Source organism: Spermophilus citellus, assembly GCF_964194105.1.
Source record: "Spermophilus citellus genome assembly, chromosome: 9".
Lineage (NCBI taxonomy): Eukaryota > Metazoa > Chordata > Mammalia > Rodentia > Sciuridae > Spermophilus > Spermophilus citellus.
In genome coordinates this window covers 124,252,157-124,268,867 of record NC_138191.1, presented here as the reverse complement: position 1 = coordinate 124,268,867, position 16,711 = coordinate 124,252,157, and the positions used below count along the sequence as shown (strand labels likewise).

The 16,711-nt window shown below is 58.1% G+C and overlaps 1 protein-coding gene across 24 annotated transcripts in view; it reads right to left on the bottom strand.

Moving 5' to 3' along the window:
- HSPG2 (heparan sulfate proteoglycan 2) overlaps window positions 1-12,745 on the bottom strand; it is an 89,922-nt gene extending 77,177 nt beyond the window's left edge. For 18 of the 24 annotated variants that reach the window (XM_081306939.1, XM_081306956.1, XM_081306962.1 and 15 more), the window contains exon 1: window positions 12,589-12,745. In XM_081306939.1, coding sequence (XP_081163065.1) covers window positions 12,589-12,651 — 63 coding nt within the window. In that variant the 5' untranslated portion in view covers window positions 12,652-12,745. The remainder of the gene's footprint in view (window positions 1-12,588) is intronic. The other 6 variants (XM_081306948.1, XM_081306951.1, XM_081306944.1 and 3 more) reach the window with 1 other exon arrangement.
- Window positions 12,746-16,711: the final 3,966 nt, after the last annotated feature.

The window sequence follows — 16,711 nt, the reverse complement described above, 5'->3', positions numbered from 1 at the left end:
ACAGCCCCAGGAGACAGGCTGCACTATTATAGCAACTTTCCCCGTTTGCAGAGGATGTTACAACTAAGTGGATCAAAGAGAGAACGTAAGTCAAGAGCTTAGCGCGGTGTGTGTGGATCACTTGAGGTACTAAGTAAACTGCGGTCGGTTCTGTTTTTTCCTGTGTAATCAAAGGTCTGCAGAACTGGGGCAAAGTTAGGAGCTTCCCCAGAGCCGGACACAGAGTAGCTATTTCTCATCAACTCAGCTCCAGTCCCCCAGCCATGGAAGGGGACAGGCCAGGGCAGCTGCTCCTCTCCCCCACTGGGACCTGTGGGCAGGGCGGTGTCCACACCGCAGGCCACGCCAGCCGAGGGCCCCTCTCCTCGCCATCACCTGGAGGGAAGACCGTCCAGCTCTGCTGGGCGCGGGAATGGAGGGGCCTGAAGAAGCCGCTAGGGCAGCTGTTACCTGCCAGGGCCTGCAACACCTGGTCCCGCCAGCCCCGGCCCAGGTGGGAAGGAGGCGGAGGCATGTGAGCGCCTGTGCTTCCGACACCCCTCACAGGGTCAGGCGAGGGTGACAGTACTCCTGCGTCCCAGCGGTGGTTTTCAGGATGAACTCTGACTGCGGAGGCCAACGCTTCCCTCTCCCCGCCCCAACTGGACCCAACAGATTTGGCTTCTGTGGGTCTGGGTGGGGCCTGGGACTGCATTTCTGAGCTCCCAGGTGAACCTCAAGCCGCTGGGACAGGGCCTCCGTAAAAGCTGAGTGCGCTTTCACTGGAAGGAAGCCTTCAAGGGGACTGGAACCGCCGCTCACTGCTGTTGACAGTGAGGTCCAGTGGCCTGCCCGAGCGCAGAAGGCTAGAAAGAGGCAGAAGAAGCAGGACTCAAGGCCAAGGCTGCCCATCCGCGCTTCCCATGCATCACACCACCCCAAGCCCCACCCACCTGGAGCAGCAGCCACCATGGAGCTGGGGACACAGTCCCAGCCCTGCCCTCCACCAGGCCCCTGGCCAAGATAGCCAAAAAGAGGTCTGGGGGGCTGGGGCTGGGGCTCAGGGGCAGAGCACTCGCCTTGCAGGCGTGAGGCCCTGGGTTTGATCCTCAGCACCACATAAAAATAAAGAAATGAAATAAAGGTATTGTGTCCACCTACAACTAAAAAAATAAAAATAAAAAAGAGGTTTGGGGCCACCACGCCCGCTCCCCAGCACGGGCTTCCAGCGCCTTCTCTCCATCACCTTATAAAGTGGCCCCGAGCTGCAGTTTCATTTCATGGGGCCTGAAGTGCCCGCCTCTCCCGCAGCCTCCCAGCGGCTTCACACATTCCTTGTGGAGCAACATTACCTAATTTAACCATCGCCCTGCTCTCCAGGGCTCTCAAAATAGCAGTTGCCAGTGGGGGAAATGCCCTAATGCTATCAAAATAAATAGTCCTCCTCCTCCCCCATCTGGGCCTGCACCAGCCTTAGGACCCAGCCCAGGAGGAACCTAGGCCCAAAGGACAGAGGTGGGCCAGCTGCAAGAACCCTGGGACTCGCTGGGCTGTCGTCCAACGACGCAGCAGCTCCGTGTCCTCTCCACACACATCCCTGGGCTCTGCCCCCAAATCCCCCTGGGCCATTGTTACCCAAGACTGGATTCAACTTTCACTTTCTCCTAATAGCTAAAACTGTAACAGTAATATGATAATAATCGCCGCCATTCTATGGGTATTAATTATGGGCTAAACACTTCCTATACCTGGCTAGCTGGAGCCGCCAGGTGGAGATTAGCTTCCAGGCTTGCTGATAAGGAGGCAGGTGCTCAAAAAGGCAGAGTGACTTGCCCAAGGTCACACAGCCCAGAACAGGCAGAATTGGGGTGGAAAGCCAAGCCCTGCAGCCCCAAAGCCCTGACCATGACATGCCTTCCACTGGGGCTCATCCAAGGAGTGAGGCTGGAGAGGAGAGCGGGGCACTTGGTGCTGCCAGGGGCCTGCTGCCTGGTGTGTGGGTCTAGAGTCTGTTCACAGGCTGACGTCGAACCACAGGGGCCTGGTGGATCCCAGTTCTTATCTCACTTCGACCCAGTGGGCCCTACCATCAGCTCCCAGGGCCCCAGAGCACAAGCTGCCTGTCACCCTGGGATCCAAGCCCTGCTGCCCCAGCCCATGTGCGCAGAGCAGGCTGCCACATTAAAGAAGGGAACACCCAGGCTGCTGACATACCTGGGGTGCAACCAGTGGTTAAGGAGCTGGGAGGGCAGGCTCTCCCACTGCCCAGGGTAATCATTAGCCAGGGCGGAGCCAGGGTGGAGAGCAGGGCCCAGCAGGGCCCAGGCAGCAGCACCCCCAGGGCCAGCTCCTCCCCACCCAATGCATCCTGGGGCCATTGGGCAGCCACACAGCTGGGCTGGTGAGCTAGAGGGGAAGGCTGTGCCACTACCCAGCAGGGTCCTGGAGGGTATTACAAAGTGTGTGGCTGTCCCTCACATGCTTCCTGCCTTGCTCCTACTGCTGTTATGAAGGTCTCATGGTGAAAGGCTGCATGGCTGCACGGACCAGGGCTTGAGGCCTTCCCAAAGCAGGGGGGAGGCACACAAAACTGAGGCCCCTGAGCTGCCTAGGGACAGAAGAAAGAAAGGGAAAATCACAAAGTAAGAGTTCCTGTTATTTATAGATGCCTGCTCTGGCTACAGGTTATTTATACGGATCTCTACTCTTTACCAAAAGCCATTTCCACCTGACAGATGAGGCTGAGAGAGGTTAACCCACCAGCCTAAGGTCACACAGCACTAAGTGATAGAGCTATAGGAGGACACAGCCCTGTGCTTTCGATGACATTGTCCCAAAGTACAACCTGCAGAATTAAATGGAGCAGAATAAACCGGAGGCAAAGTCACATAAAGGAGCCTCTAGGCTGTATGAAGCCCTCCAGTTCCCTAGCCAGAGTCCTGGTCTTCCTAAAACCCAAAAGTGTCCTGGGCTCAGAAACTCTAGTGGAGAGAGAACTGGGGAAGGCCCGGGAGAGGGGTGTGTTAGAAAGGGTGTCTCCCATAATCTTGGGTGTCATCAAAAGGTGGCTCCTGGGACTCCTAGCAACTGTCAGGGCAAGAAGTGGGCCTTCTGGGAGATTGCAGGGGGAGAGGGTAGGAGGGGCCGGTGGAAGGCCAGGGAGCCCCTGGGAGAGGGGCAGGAGGAAGGAGCCCTTCCCATCCCGGGTTCCCCACCCAGAGAATTCCCCTCAGCTGCTCAGGTGAAACCCAGGTGAGGCCCAGGCAGGCTGAGAGCTTTGATCTTATCACACATTCCTGCCCCCGCAACAGTCCCTGTCCCCTCTCCCCCACCCCCACCAGCCAGGTGGGAACCAGGCCCACTTAACCCTTTCCTCCCTGTCCTCAAGTCGAATCCAGGCTGCAGGCAAATCTGCCCTCAGAGCTCTCCCTGAGTCCAGGAGCTCTCCTGAGACTGCCCTCCCTCCTGCTCCGACCCCGTGGGTCTTCTCTGCCCCTTCTTCCCGCCAGCTCACTGCCAGGGAGAGGGACCTACAACAATAAACCGGAGCTGAGACGTCACAGAGAATTCCTGGGCTGGCCCTGGATCACCTGTCTGAGGACCCTGTGGCTCCCCGTGTAGAGCTCACTGGCTAAAAGGACACTGGTGATGTCCCTGAAGGTTCGCTCCTCTGGTACTCAAGGGGACCAGAGGAGGACCCCATGTGGGCAGGTCACTGTAGGACACATGCACGAGTCAGACAGGCTTCGGGCACAGGGAATGGCCCCCCTCATCTGTTTCAGGTCTTGGCACCGGTGGGACAATGGTATCAGCAGAGGATGTGGCATGGGGATATAGCATGGACCCTTCAAGGTGGCTATGCCAGGCCCCACAGAATAGACCACCACCAAGTTCTCCTGGGGAACTTCAAGTTCCTTTCCTGGGACGTGGCCAGAAGAGCAAGACCTGGCCCATTTTTTTTTTTTTTTTTTTTTTTTAAGAGAGAGAAAGAGAAGAAAGAGAGAGAAGAGAGAGAGAGAATTTCTTTAATATTTATTTTTCAGTTTTCGGTGGACACAACATCTTTATTTTATTTTCTGTGGTGCTGAGGATCGAACCCAGCGCCCCGCGCATGCCAGGCGAGCGCGTTATCGCTTGAGCCACATCCCCAGCCCCTGGCCCTTTTTTTTTAAGTAGGAAAAGGCCCAGGAAAGAGGGCCTAGGAAGGCCCAGGCCTTGACCTCCTGCCTACTGGGCTGGCCAGGTACAGGGTGGGGGAGCTGGATGGATGTCACCTCTGCTATCTTGGGGACTTCCTCTCATTCTTTCCCCAGTTTTAACGACCCCAGCAGGAGGCCCCGCCTGCTGCAGCCAACAATGCAGACAATAAGACAGGAGCCCAGGGACCAGGGAGAGATTCCTGGACCCCTGCCCATGACTTCCTCCTGGCTCTTTAGGCCCACTTCCTCCAGAAAGTCTTTCCAGATCACTCAGCAAAACGGATCTGTGCCTTCCCGGATGATCTGCGCCCCGTGGGCTGAGTCATGCTGGGTTCCCAAGTCTGGCCTCTCCAGCAAGACCCACAGCTTCGGGCTGCAGGGAGACCCCGGGGCCTGCCTCAGGCTCCTTCCAGCCCACCTTCCTCTGCAGGTGGCTTTGGGGTCTGGGGCTAGTCACTGCCCTCTGAGCCACTTCTCTCCGGGAACTGGAAGTATAAGCTCAGCCCCCAAGGGTTGTTGTCAATGCAGAGAAAACACTCGGCCCACCATCGGCACACAGTAGGTCCTCAGGCAGTGCCAGCAAAGGAGCCAACAAATGAATGGGCAGGTGGAGAGATGGACGCATTCTTCTGCCTCTCGCCGCTCGGGTTTTTCAGGTGACAGTTTGGGACTTGTCCATAGATTCTACAGACTCCCAGCTGGTCCTCTGGTCCTTGTATGTCACCAAGGCCCCAGTACTGAGTGGGGGGAAGTGGAGACTAGAGATGATTTGCACAAGGGAAGAGCCCCAGGCCGGGCTGGCCCAGAGCGGGGGGCAGTTTCGATGAAGAGGAGGCGCAAGTGCTCACTCAACACGGGTCGATGGCCCAGGTGACCAAGGTCACTCAGGAGGAGACCCTGCATGTCCCTGGGCAGAGAAGGGACTGGCCTGTGCTCAGGAAATTCCCAGGTCCCTGTTCCTCCAGCCCAAGGGTCACAGAAAGGCAAAAGGCAAGGCAGGGAGACACGCTGCTGAAGTGACAGAGGCCACTGGGGCTGGGATTTATGAGGCCAGAATTTCGACCCATCCAGCCCCGGAGCCATCCAAGAAGAGGCATGATCCCAGTTCCCAGCTATGTGAACACTGGGAACACCAAACAAGGAGAGCATGAGTCAGCGGGAGGAGGGGCTGGACCCGCGGGGAGGTGGGGGCAGGGGCTGAGGTGGGCTGGGAAGGGGCCAGAGGCAGCTGGGAATCCCAGCCCCACCCCAGGAGGAGCATCTGTGGGGTCACCCGAGGCCACCCTGAAGTCCCGGCTGCCTCCCCTTCCCACCAACTGGGACTGGAGAAAGATATCAAGCATTAAAACTGGAGGCACCTGGACGTGACCCACCAAGATGGCCAGAGAGGCGGCTCCCCAACAGCCAGAGCCCAAGCTCAGGGTGGGTGGGCAAGGCTGCCTGGTCCTGGCGCGTCCCTCCTTGTCCCTAGTCCTGCTGCTTCTCTGAGAGCCGCGCAGCCCACCGACCCCGGCGAAGGAGGGCCACCTCTGGCTTGCCCAGAGATCCCTGGGCAAGGTCCCACAGCCTCCAGCCTGGGCCTGAGGGAGGACAGGGCTGGGATGGGGTCCTAGGACGCCCCTGGGCTACTCCCCTCCAGTTACATGAACATCCTTTCTGCACCCAGGGGAGCACTTGGCCACACCTCCTGCCGCTCGAAGCCCACCAACTGCACACATCTGGGCTGGGGACAGTGCGCCTGCAGACTCCAGCCTTTCCCAGGCCACACCCTGGGGTGTGCCCCCCTCCTTCCCCCTCCAGGAAGGAGCCATCAGGGTGGAGGGGTGGACTCTGTCCTGCAGCTGTGGCCTCAGTGGGGGAAGGGGGCAGTGACGGACCGGAGGCAGTTGCATGCATCCGGGACTCTGAGCTATGAAAGCAAGGCAGCAGGAGGGGACAGTCCCTCCACAAGGCCATTCATTCAGCAAGCCTGGGGCAGGGCACGGGCCAGCAAGAAGGAAGGTGTGCCCTGTGGGCTCTGGAAACCCTAAATCAAATACCAGGCTGGCCCTGCCCTCAGCAGGAACAAGACTAGTACAGCCACCAGCAGCTACGGTGCACCTACCGCATTCCAGAATGCGTAGCCACCTGGCCACCTCAAAGCCACCAAGAGATAGGCACTGTGACACCTATTTCACAACTGATCTGAGGCTCAGAAAGGTAAAGCAACTTGATCAAAGTCACACAGCCAGCCAGGGCGGAGCCAAGGGTTGAAGGCGGGGTCCTCTAGCCCCCGCCCACTCCACTGAGTCACTCAAGGGAAATACCTGCGAGTCCAACAAGGACACAGAAGAAGAATGCTGGCACCGTGGGCATCCCAGCTCGCCCGCATCCCCTGGGACCCAGTAAAGAGCGTGGCTGGGACGGTCGCTCCCCTGAGTCCAGGGCCACAGGAAGCCCCTCCCCACCCTCGGGCCTGGAGCCATCAAATTTCTTGAGGACACTGACTTCCTCACTGGACCATCAGTCACCTGCTTAGCGCTGGGAAAGTGACAGGCACAGAACTTGTGGCGCTTCCCATTAAATGCACAAATATATAAGCCAGGGGCTCGGGCCGCGGGCTCTGCAAAGGCCACTCGACAGGAACCCCTTCCTCTCCTACCCCCAGGTCCATGCAGAGGCCCAGGTGGAGAAGGCCAGGGGCCGACAGCCCCACCCGCCCGGTCCTCCACCGCTCGCCCTCCTCCTGCTCCCCCGAGCCTGCTCCCCAGAGCTGTCCCTTCTCAGTCTGTGATGACGGTGTCCCCAGTGGTCACGCCTGGGAGGAAACGCAAGGGAGGGCGATGTGGGGTCCTCTCCTCCCATCCCACCCTTCACCCACCGGCACCCACTCCTGTCAGCCCTGCCTTCAAGATATACTCAGGGTCAACACCTCCCCGCATCTCCACTGCCGGGTACAAGCCCCAGCGGTCTCTTTCCTGGCTTAGGGCCGCCTTGCCTTTGCCCTTGACCCCTCCACACAGCAACCAGGGCGATCCTGCTAAACACCAGAGTTCTCATCTCACTGGGAAGCAAATCCTAGGCCCAGCTGTGCCAATCTCCCCCCACCCCGACCCTGCACCGACACCATGTGCTCCCTGTCTCTCATACAGCCCATGACAATAGGCCTCCCTGCTTTTCCACAAATATGCCAAGCCCAGTCCCACCCCTGGGCCTTTGCACTGGCTGTCCACTCTGCCTGGAATGCCCTTTCCTAGATACCCTCAGGCTCCCACCCTCACTTCCCGCAGATCTCTATGGGGGCTTTTCCTGACCCTGCCACCCCACCCCACCTCCTTACCCTCCTCTTCCTTGTTTTATTTTTCCTTCCAAGCACTTATGGCACCTGACAGAATTACTGTCAGTCTTCTTGCCCTAGCCACAATGCAAGTCACACAGGAGAAGGGAATCTGACTCTTTTGTTCCCCGCTATAAACTCAACATCCAGAACAGGGTCAGATGCAGAGAAGATTCTCCACCAATGCTTATTAAGTGAATTTAAAGGCTAATGCACACCTACAGGGGACTTTGGTTTACAGAATATTTAGTTACGTACAGTCACTGGTTCATTCATTCATTCAACGCACATCGCAAGTGGGGTGCCAGACACCTCCCCAAAACCACAGCAACAGGGTGCCCTCCTCTGCACCCCAGGGAAGTGCTCTGGTAGGAAGCTGAGAGCTGGTCCCAAGGACATGTCAGGATGCCCCAGGGATGCCGTGAGGTCCCTGCAGCGCTGTCCACGCACAGGAGCAGCATGGGCGGGGGGAGTGTGGTGGCAGAGACTTGAAGGCCCCACATTCCCAGGCCTCAAAGAGCCACCTTGTTCTCAAGGCTTTCATGATGGTGCCCCCAGCACAGCCACCTCCGGCCGCCACGAGCCACTCCCCTCTCAAGGCGGCTATTGACATGGCCCCGACGCCACCAGGCTGGGCAGCGGGGCTGGCGGCTCCCCGCGAAGCGAGTTCCACACATACTTCTGGGTTTCCGTCAGCCTGCTCTGGGCACTGGGGCAATTGGCCCCAGCCAGGCCCTGGGAGCAGGAGGGGGTGGAGGGCCCAAGAGGCCAAGGCCTGGGCTGGGGCAACATTCCATCAAGGCCAGGACCCTAGCCCAGCCTCCCCCTTCCTGGCAGAAGCAGGAGCAGAAGGGAGAAGGCCGGTGGGCGCCTCGGACCCTTGGGGATCTGTTGGGGAGCCGGACACTCCCCACTCCTCTTCTAGCAGGACCTCTCAGGGCTGGCACTGAACTGGGGAGGGGGCAACGGGTCAGGGCTCGAAGGCTCCCTTATACCCCGGTGGTCCGAGGCCACAACCCACAGGTCTAGCCCCCAGGCACCTCTCATTCATTACTCCAGATCTCGCCACATCTGGGCAGCCCCTCCAGCCCTCTGCCCTGAGACTCACCCCAAAGTCAGGCAGTTCTGAAGCCTCTAAAGATCCGCCTAAACCCCCAGGAAACAGCCCAGGCAACCAGGGAGGGCTCCATGCAGAGCATCCTTGAGGTTGTTCTGCTCCCACCAGCACAGGCATCCCCAGGAGGCCCCATGGACACTCAGGCACAGCCCTCCTGAGCCCCTGTTCCCACCATTCCTTTTCTGAACTAGGCTTTGTGCTACCCGGGGCCAGAGTTCTTGGTTACATTAACATCAGTGACAAGTTTTATCACCATCTCCTGACTGTGGCTACCAGCAGATGGGACAGTAGATAGGGTCCAGAGAACTTCGTCTGCCTTCCAAACTTGGCTCCTGCCAGCTACAGTGGCACACGCATGTGATTCCAGCTACTCGGGGATGTTGAGGCAGGAGAACTGCAAGTGCAAGGCCAGCCTTGGTGACTTAGCAAGACCCTGTCTCAAAATACAAAGGAGCTCCGTGGTAGAGCACCCCTGGGTTGAACTCCCAACACTGCAAAAAGAAAAAAATACTTCCCTGAGTGTGTGGTACACAGTCACCCGGCAAGTTCCCTAATCTCTCTGAGCCTCCATTTCCTCTGCTGAGAGGTTGGGGACCACACGAAGAGCTGTGGTTTCAGACACTGGACAAGTACCTCCACTGAGCACTGACTACCTGTCAGGCGCTAAAGATGCGATGGTGAATAAAAACAGGTGAGGTCCTTCCCTGCCTAAAGTGGACAGAGGAGACAGGTAATGAAGTGGGCAAATACATGTATGTCAGATGAAAAGGGAAATAAAACCGTAAGGCCGGGGACACAGCTCAGCATAGAGAACACGATTGGCATGTGGGTTTGCTCCCTAGGACCAAAGAAGAAAGAGAAATCAGAACAATGAACAGAGCAGCCAGGACCTGAAGGAACCAGGCAGGTCCTGAGGCTTCAGGGACAACTGTTCCAGGCAGAGGAACAGCAGACACAAAGGCACTGACGTAGGAGTGAGCTTAGCATGCTCAGAAACAAAGACTGGGGTCCCTGGCCAGGGCGAGAGGGGAACGCTGGCAGCAGGCGAAGCCGAGCCAGAGTCCGGAGGCCACATCTCCCTCCCAGGCCTCGTGGGCTGGATGAAGTCAGGAGCTTGGATCTGATTCCCAGCAACAAGAGACGGTGGGAAGCAGGGAGCCCCGGAGCGACAGAGGTAATGTGAGGATTCGAAGACAAACTGAGCGTCCAACAGACAGTGTGCCCTGGATAAGTGGGAACCATCCACAGCTCTTGTCGTCATCTGGGGCCCACGACCTCCATGCTCACAGTCTTCCAAGTCTGAATCCAGTCACCTTCTGCCACCCTCCTTCACCATCTCCAGGCAGGGCCCCAGGCCCGCGGATCCCAACTTGCCTGCACTCAGCCTGGGAACAGGCCCGGGCCAAGCCAGGCGGGGCCAGGACTCCTCAGACACAAGGCGCTCAGCCTGAGAGCTGAGAGTGGGGGGCATCTCTGCGAATGGACCTGCAGCTTCCCTCCGGAATCCCCCAGGCACTTTACTGTCCAGCCCTTGCAAGTCTGGGGCAGGGGGTCAAGCCAGCCAGCTTGTGGAGGGGAGGGCTGAGGTTCTGCCAGGAAGGGGAGGCTCCCCCACCCCCACCCCACTCTAACCAGCAGCCTCCCCTGTAAGGAAATCCAGTGGAGGCAGGAAGCAGGTATCTCAGCTAACTTCCCTCCTCAGCCCTGGAAAAAACCCTGATCACCACGGCCCCCTCAAGTCTCCGGGCTCCTGCAGCACTGGCCCCAAGAAAGGAAGGGCCAAGGCCCCCCAAAAGAAGAAAAGGGTCGGGAGGCCAGGACAGGCCCTGAGCCGCCCAGGCCCCGCCCCCATTCCCAGCACCCTCTCCACCCCTCAGAACTGAAATTACTCCCACACTTAATCACAGACCACTGTTCCCGTGGTCCTGTCTCCTGCCCCAGTGAGGCCGGAGCGCCCTGCAGCCCAGCTTACCCTGCTCTGTGTCCTACCCTCCCCACTTACTCCTGCCTTGTGACTCTGAACCCAAGGGCAGAAGAGATCAAGAGCAGCAGGTAAGGAGGAGCCCAAGGCTTGTGAGGAACCTGCTCTTTTAAGACTCACAGCAAACTTCTCCCTCACACTTAACAGATGTGAAAACTAAGGTTCAGATCGCGCAGCTAGCCAACAGCAAGGCTGGTATTCGAACCTGGGCCTGGAAGACATCTGAGGCCGAGCTCCTTCCAGCCCCCACCATCAGCCTGGGTGGGACGGTTCAGACCTCCACGTGGCTGTATGCAAGTCCCAGTTATAAACAGCCCACTGTCTCTGAGTTCCAGGAAGGCACAGACAGGGACCAACCTGGCTCCCTCTGGCCACCGCAGCCCCCTACCATGTGCCTGGGTATTGGGACACAGTAGGTGCTTGGCAAATATCTGCCCTGCGAATGAACCCCTGGACTCCCAGTGACTGTCATGGCACGTTGCTCAATGAAGATCTGTTGAATGAACAAGTGAATGAGATGATGGGCGGGAGGCCGGGAACTTCTGTGGAATTCCTCAGGCGCACAGCAAACAGCTCCACCCACCATTCCTGCCATTGTACACCCCAAGCGTGCAGGAGCCCCTCACAGGGGCAGAGGTGGGAGAAGGTCGGGAGAGACTGTTGGCTGGGAAGACACTCCAGGTCTGGATGGGTGCCTTGGGAAGGTAAAGGCAGTGTAGGGAGCTAGCTGCAAGTTCAGGCCAACCGGGAGCACCTACAGGACGCCACTGGATGTGCTGGGTGACAAGCCAAGACAGAAGACGGAGGCTGCAGGGCTGGGGAAAGCCGAAGAGGTGCTGGGTGGGTGGGCAGAAGTGTTGGGGGGTCAGGTCTGGAAAGGGGGTTAACAAGTGACTCAGGAAGGAGGAGGCGAGGGAGCCAGCAAGGCAAGGACAGGGAATCAGTCACTGGGCAAACACTGGCCCGGTTGGAAAAGTCACTCTCTTGGCTCTGAGAACAGGAGGCAGGGATAGGGACTGTCTAGGAGCACCTCAGAGGGGTGGGGGTGGCTCTGTGGCTCAGCACAGCAAGCCCAGATGTGCCCCCACCCACTTCTACCACCAGCTCCCAGCCACCGACCCCGCCCAGCCCTCCTTGAGTTCACTCAGGTCCTCTGGGCCTCTCCTGGCCAAGTGCCTCCTAGGCCTCAGGATTCCTGACTGGACCTGAGGATTCTCTTCCTCCACATGGACTGGACCTGGCCTATCGGGAAGGGGCAAGCTGAGGAAATTCAGATGCCATGGGGGCCCACCCCTAACAGGCCCTGCACCACGCACACCCACGTTTGTTCCACCCCTGCGGACAGCCACCCTGCCCGTTACACATTTTGAGGCCAGGCAGTTGCTTTACCCAGGCAGGGCTGGCCTCAGAGAGGTTAACAGCTCACTTGAGGTCACACAGTTACTCAGTGAAGGGCAGGGATTGATCCAGCTCCTCAAGGAGTCAGCCTCATGACTCCAGAGTCCTGGGTGTTCCACACAAGCCTTAGATTTGTTCCAAAAGTTCTTTACTTGTGCCTGCCTGGTTACATGCTACCCACGGGGACAGGCAGCGTAGTAAAGTTTCAGCGGGGACTGACAGGGTCCTATCACCGCGCGTCCCTCTGCCAAGTTGGCGCAAAAAGGGGCACCCTCATCCTGCCAAGTTCCCACCCCGCTGGAAGTTTCTCCTCCTGGTCCCCAGGAATGGCAGGCTGGGCCATGCCCAGCGTGACTCTGAACCTCGGCAAAGTGGCCGCGAAACCCAGGAATTCCACGCGGGCCGACCCCGCCCCCGGACCCACGCTGGGTCCCCGGGTGTCCCCTGGGGTGGCCCCACGCCGAGGGGTGGCGCCGATCAGTGCCGGCCCGGGGTCCTCGGCGGGCGCCGCGGTCCCGGGCCAGAGTCCCGGCCGCGCAGCCTCGAGGGCCCCTGCCAAGTTGGCGGGCGCTCCCGGGTCCCCGCCCCGCACACTCACCGCGAGCAGCCGCCCGTGCAGCAGCAGCGCCAGAAGCAGCGCGCCCGCCGCCCGCCGCCCCATGGCCCGGCCTCGCTCGCTGGCTCGCTCGGCGCCGCCCGCAGCAGCCGCTCGCTGTCCTGCGAGTCCTCGGGACAGCGCGCCCGCTCCCGCCCCGCCCCGCCCCCCGGCCGTCCGCCCCGCCCCCGCGCCGCCAGGCCCCGCCCCGGCCCGGCGCCAGGCCACGCCCCCGGCCCGCCCCCGGCTGCGGGCTGGGCTCGCCTGAGTGGGCCGCGCTGCAGGCCGGGCCTTTGTCTGGCCCCCAGCCGCCCGCGGCCCCGCCGGCTCCCGGCCAAACTCGGCCTGGAGTGTGGTATGGGACGGCGCTGGGGCCTCCGCCGGCCGCCCGGCTCCAGAGGCCGCTCCCCGCAGGCGGGCACATCCCGCACGTCGCGGCCGCCCGCGGGCGGCGCTCCAGGGGCCCGGGATCTGCGTCCCCTGCTCACACGCACGCCGCTTTCACACCCGCGTTGCACGTTCACACCCACTTGGACCCACACGGACACCGCCTCGCTCAGCATTTGTGCACTAACACGCTCACGCGTTCCCCGCGAGCCGTCGAAGCTGCTGCGCCCCGCGCTCATCTACCCACAGTCCTCACTGTTGGCGCTGCAAACTGGCCCGCACCCCCGCAGGTGCTGCTGCAGACGCGACCTGCACACGGCCGCTGGCACTCACCTTCACGTTCACCCAACAAGCCATGAAGCACATGGATGCATCTGCACACACAGATTCCTCTCACACATTTCACACGCAGGCCCATGTCACTTGTCGCACGCTTACCACCAGCCTGTATGTGTGTTTTTTGGTATTTTTTTTTTCACTTTCTCACACTAAACACTGTGGTGACTCACCGTGGGCGCTTAATACTGAATTGAATCACCTTCCTATCCTCGCACCATTTTTTCCACCGGAATCACTCACAGACCAACTTTGATTCACATAAATCACAGCCCAGTGCCAAAGACACCAGCTCACACCCCAGGGCCCAGACACCGAGGACCCAGCCAAAGCCCCCATCGCAGATGCTCGGGCTGTAAATCACCGCGGGTGATCCACCTCTGCCGGCCCCACAGACAGCCCACCACCAGCCAGAGAGCCTGTCCACGGCCTAGCTCAGGCCCCTTCTGCCTGAAACTTTCCAGACAGCGCCAGAATGATGCCTACAGAGAACACGGTGTGTGGGGGCAGGGTGGGGTAGGTGTGGCTTTCAGGAAAACCTTTTGAGTAATGATAGAGGGAGGAGAATAAAAACTGAAGTTTCCATTGTTTCCTATGAGTTGCTAGGTTCCAGAGACTCCTGGCAGGGTTTGCAGCCAGGACTGAGGTGCACTGTGGACAGAAGGAAATGCCCTGTTAAGTGGGTGGCACCAGGCAAGCTCCGGAAGGCGTGTTCCCTGTGATAGGGACCTGCAGGCTCCCAGGCATTCTGGGGACTCCCGTCTAGACACTTAGGGGATTGAAAAAAATGGTGGTGTTCTGACGCCCATCCCAAATAGATGCCCCATCTCCAAAAAAGGGGGGGGGGCTCTTCTCTGCATTGTGGGCACATTTCTGGGAGATCAGCTTAGAACTGTGAAGAGCAAAAACCACATCCAGAGTGTTTGGTCAACCCTGGCCCCGGCCCAGACTCGAGCAGAGCACCGAATAAGGTCTGCCTCTGCTCCAGACCAGAAGATGAGACAGGCAGGGAAGGAATGCCTGATCCTGGCCCTCGGCGGACCCTAATTTGATGGAGAGGGTGAGCCGGACACAGCCCCTCCTCATGTTGTTTTCAGCCTGATGGAGCCCCCTGCCTCCACCGTCCACCTGTCCAATCCTGAGCTCATGGTTCTGCCCCCAAGTCAGTTTCCTCATGTAGAAAGTGAGAATAAGGTTGACTTCTTGGGCCGGGGCTGTAGCTCAGTGGTAGAGCCCTTGCCTAGCATGCGGGAGGCACTGGGTTAGATCCCTAGCACCGCATTAAAAAAAATGAAATTACCCAGCGGCTCTGGAGGCTGAGACAGGAGGATTGTGAGTTCAAAGCCAGCCTCAGCAGTAGCAAGGTGCTAAAGCAACTCAGTGAGACTCTGTCTCTAAATAAAATAGAGAGAGTGCTTGGGATGTGGCTCAGTGGTCAAGTGCCCCTGAGTTTAATCATCCCCGGTACCAAAAATAAATAAATAAATAAATAAATAAACCAAATAAAGGTATTATGAACATCTACAACTAAAAATATTTTTAAAAAAAGTTTGACTTCTTAATGGTCCATTTTAAAATACATGTGTTGTGAGGCTTAAGATGAATTAATTTCTAATTTTAAAAAAGTTTTAGGCACCTAATAGGCAGTATCCATACTTATTATTTCTAGGTGTCTGCCCAACCTGATGAGAGACCGGCAAGGCTGCCCTCGGCAGCTCCAGGCTGGTGGCAGCGGAGCAGCCTCTGCCCCCAGTCTGGTGGTGAGATGTGGCCCCCACCCCAGGGATCTCCAGTCTGATGGGCAGTACAGCCTTGTTCGTCTCGGAACTCCCTGATGGATGAGGAAGACTTCCAAACTCCACTGACTTCAGCGTTGGCAGGTGGCCAACCTGGTGGCAGGATTTTTCCAGGGCTTCGCCTGTGTGGGAAGGGTCAGCATCCGTAACAAATCCCATTTCATGAGCTGCCTCCCTGTCTGTTCCCTACCTCAGGCTCTTTAGGTCCCAGAGAGTTGGCTTCTTGCATGATTCGCTCATGAGCGAAGGGGAAGGGGGAACAAGCCACCCTTTGTAGATGTTTGGTGAAGACCAGCCCAGCACTGAAAGTCTTACTTCCTAAGAGTGTGGGGAAGAGGTGGGAAAGCTGACCAGGGCCTGGAAGGAGCTGGGCTGACCCAGGGAGAAGGAAGATATGGGCTGTCCACTAGTCTTCCAGAGACCCCGCCCCGAGGATCCTCATCCCCCTGTTTATCCTGCATCCTGTGTTTCCCACTGAGGGATTTGGCTGGCTCTGTTTTATTTTGCAATCTTGGGCATCTTTGGTAAATGCTCTCGGTTGCTGTCTAGGGCCTGTCTCCTCTCAGGACTTAGAAGAGCAGCAGGTGCTGAGCCTCTAGGCTCTGCTGAGCCTCCAGGGCACACACATGACCACTACTGGATGTGCTTAAAGCTCAGGGTATTTGTCGCACTCTGGGGAACTGAAACAACAAAAGTCTCACAGGGTTCCTTAGTAAGGAGGGACCACAGGAGTTCAGATAGATAAACAACCTGCCTTCAGAGAATTAGGAACTGGGGCCTTTTGGAATCAGCAGCCAGAGTTTGTGGCTCACCTGTCTGTCTGCCACTCCAAAATTCACAGGACCCAGCTTCTCCTGGCTTTCATTCCTACTCCAGCTCTTTTTGTTGCCTCAGGGCTTCTCACTCATCTTACTCACATTCCTTTGTTCATTCATTCAAGGCTTCAGGGGACAGTTGGGCAGGTTGTTCACCAGATAAAGGTATGCATCCAAATGTGTAAATAGGAGTGGTGTCACGCCTGCTGGGAGGCTATATCTTCCCACAAAGGGTACCTTTCGATAATGTGAGCAAAGGCACGGTATGGGCTACCCGTGGCCCTACACTCTCTAGATAATGGAAGTAAACAGCTCCAGCCAGGCGCTGTGGTGCACATCTGTAATCCCAGCAACCCTGGCCAGCCTGAGCACTTAGGGGGGCCCTAAACAATTTAGCGAATTCCTGTCTCAGAAAATAAAAAGGACCAGAGATGTAGCTCTGTGGTAAAGCACCCCTGGATTTAATCCCCAGTACAAAAAAAAAGTAAACAGCTACCAGCAAAAGGGGTCCCATGCCTGTGGGGGGAAAAGCAGATGTTGGCAAAGTATGTCCTTGGGTTTGAGATTGACGTGAAAAAAGAGAGTTGGAATCAGGGAGAGGAAACAAGGAGATGGAGCTGGAGGAGAGGAGGAAGAGGTGAGTGTTAGGAGAAGAGGGAAGGAAGGGACCCGCCCATCTCTCCTCCTCCTCCCTTCCCCAGCTTGGGCTTCCCACTGCAGTTCCTTCTCCTATAGAACTTTTCTCCAACACCCACCTCCCTTCTCTACTCTCCTGTAGGATTCAGTTCAGAC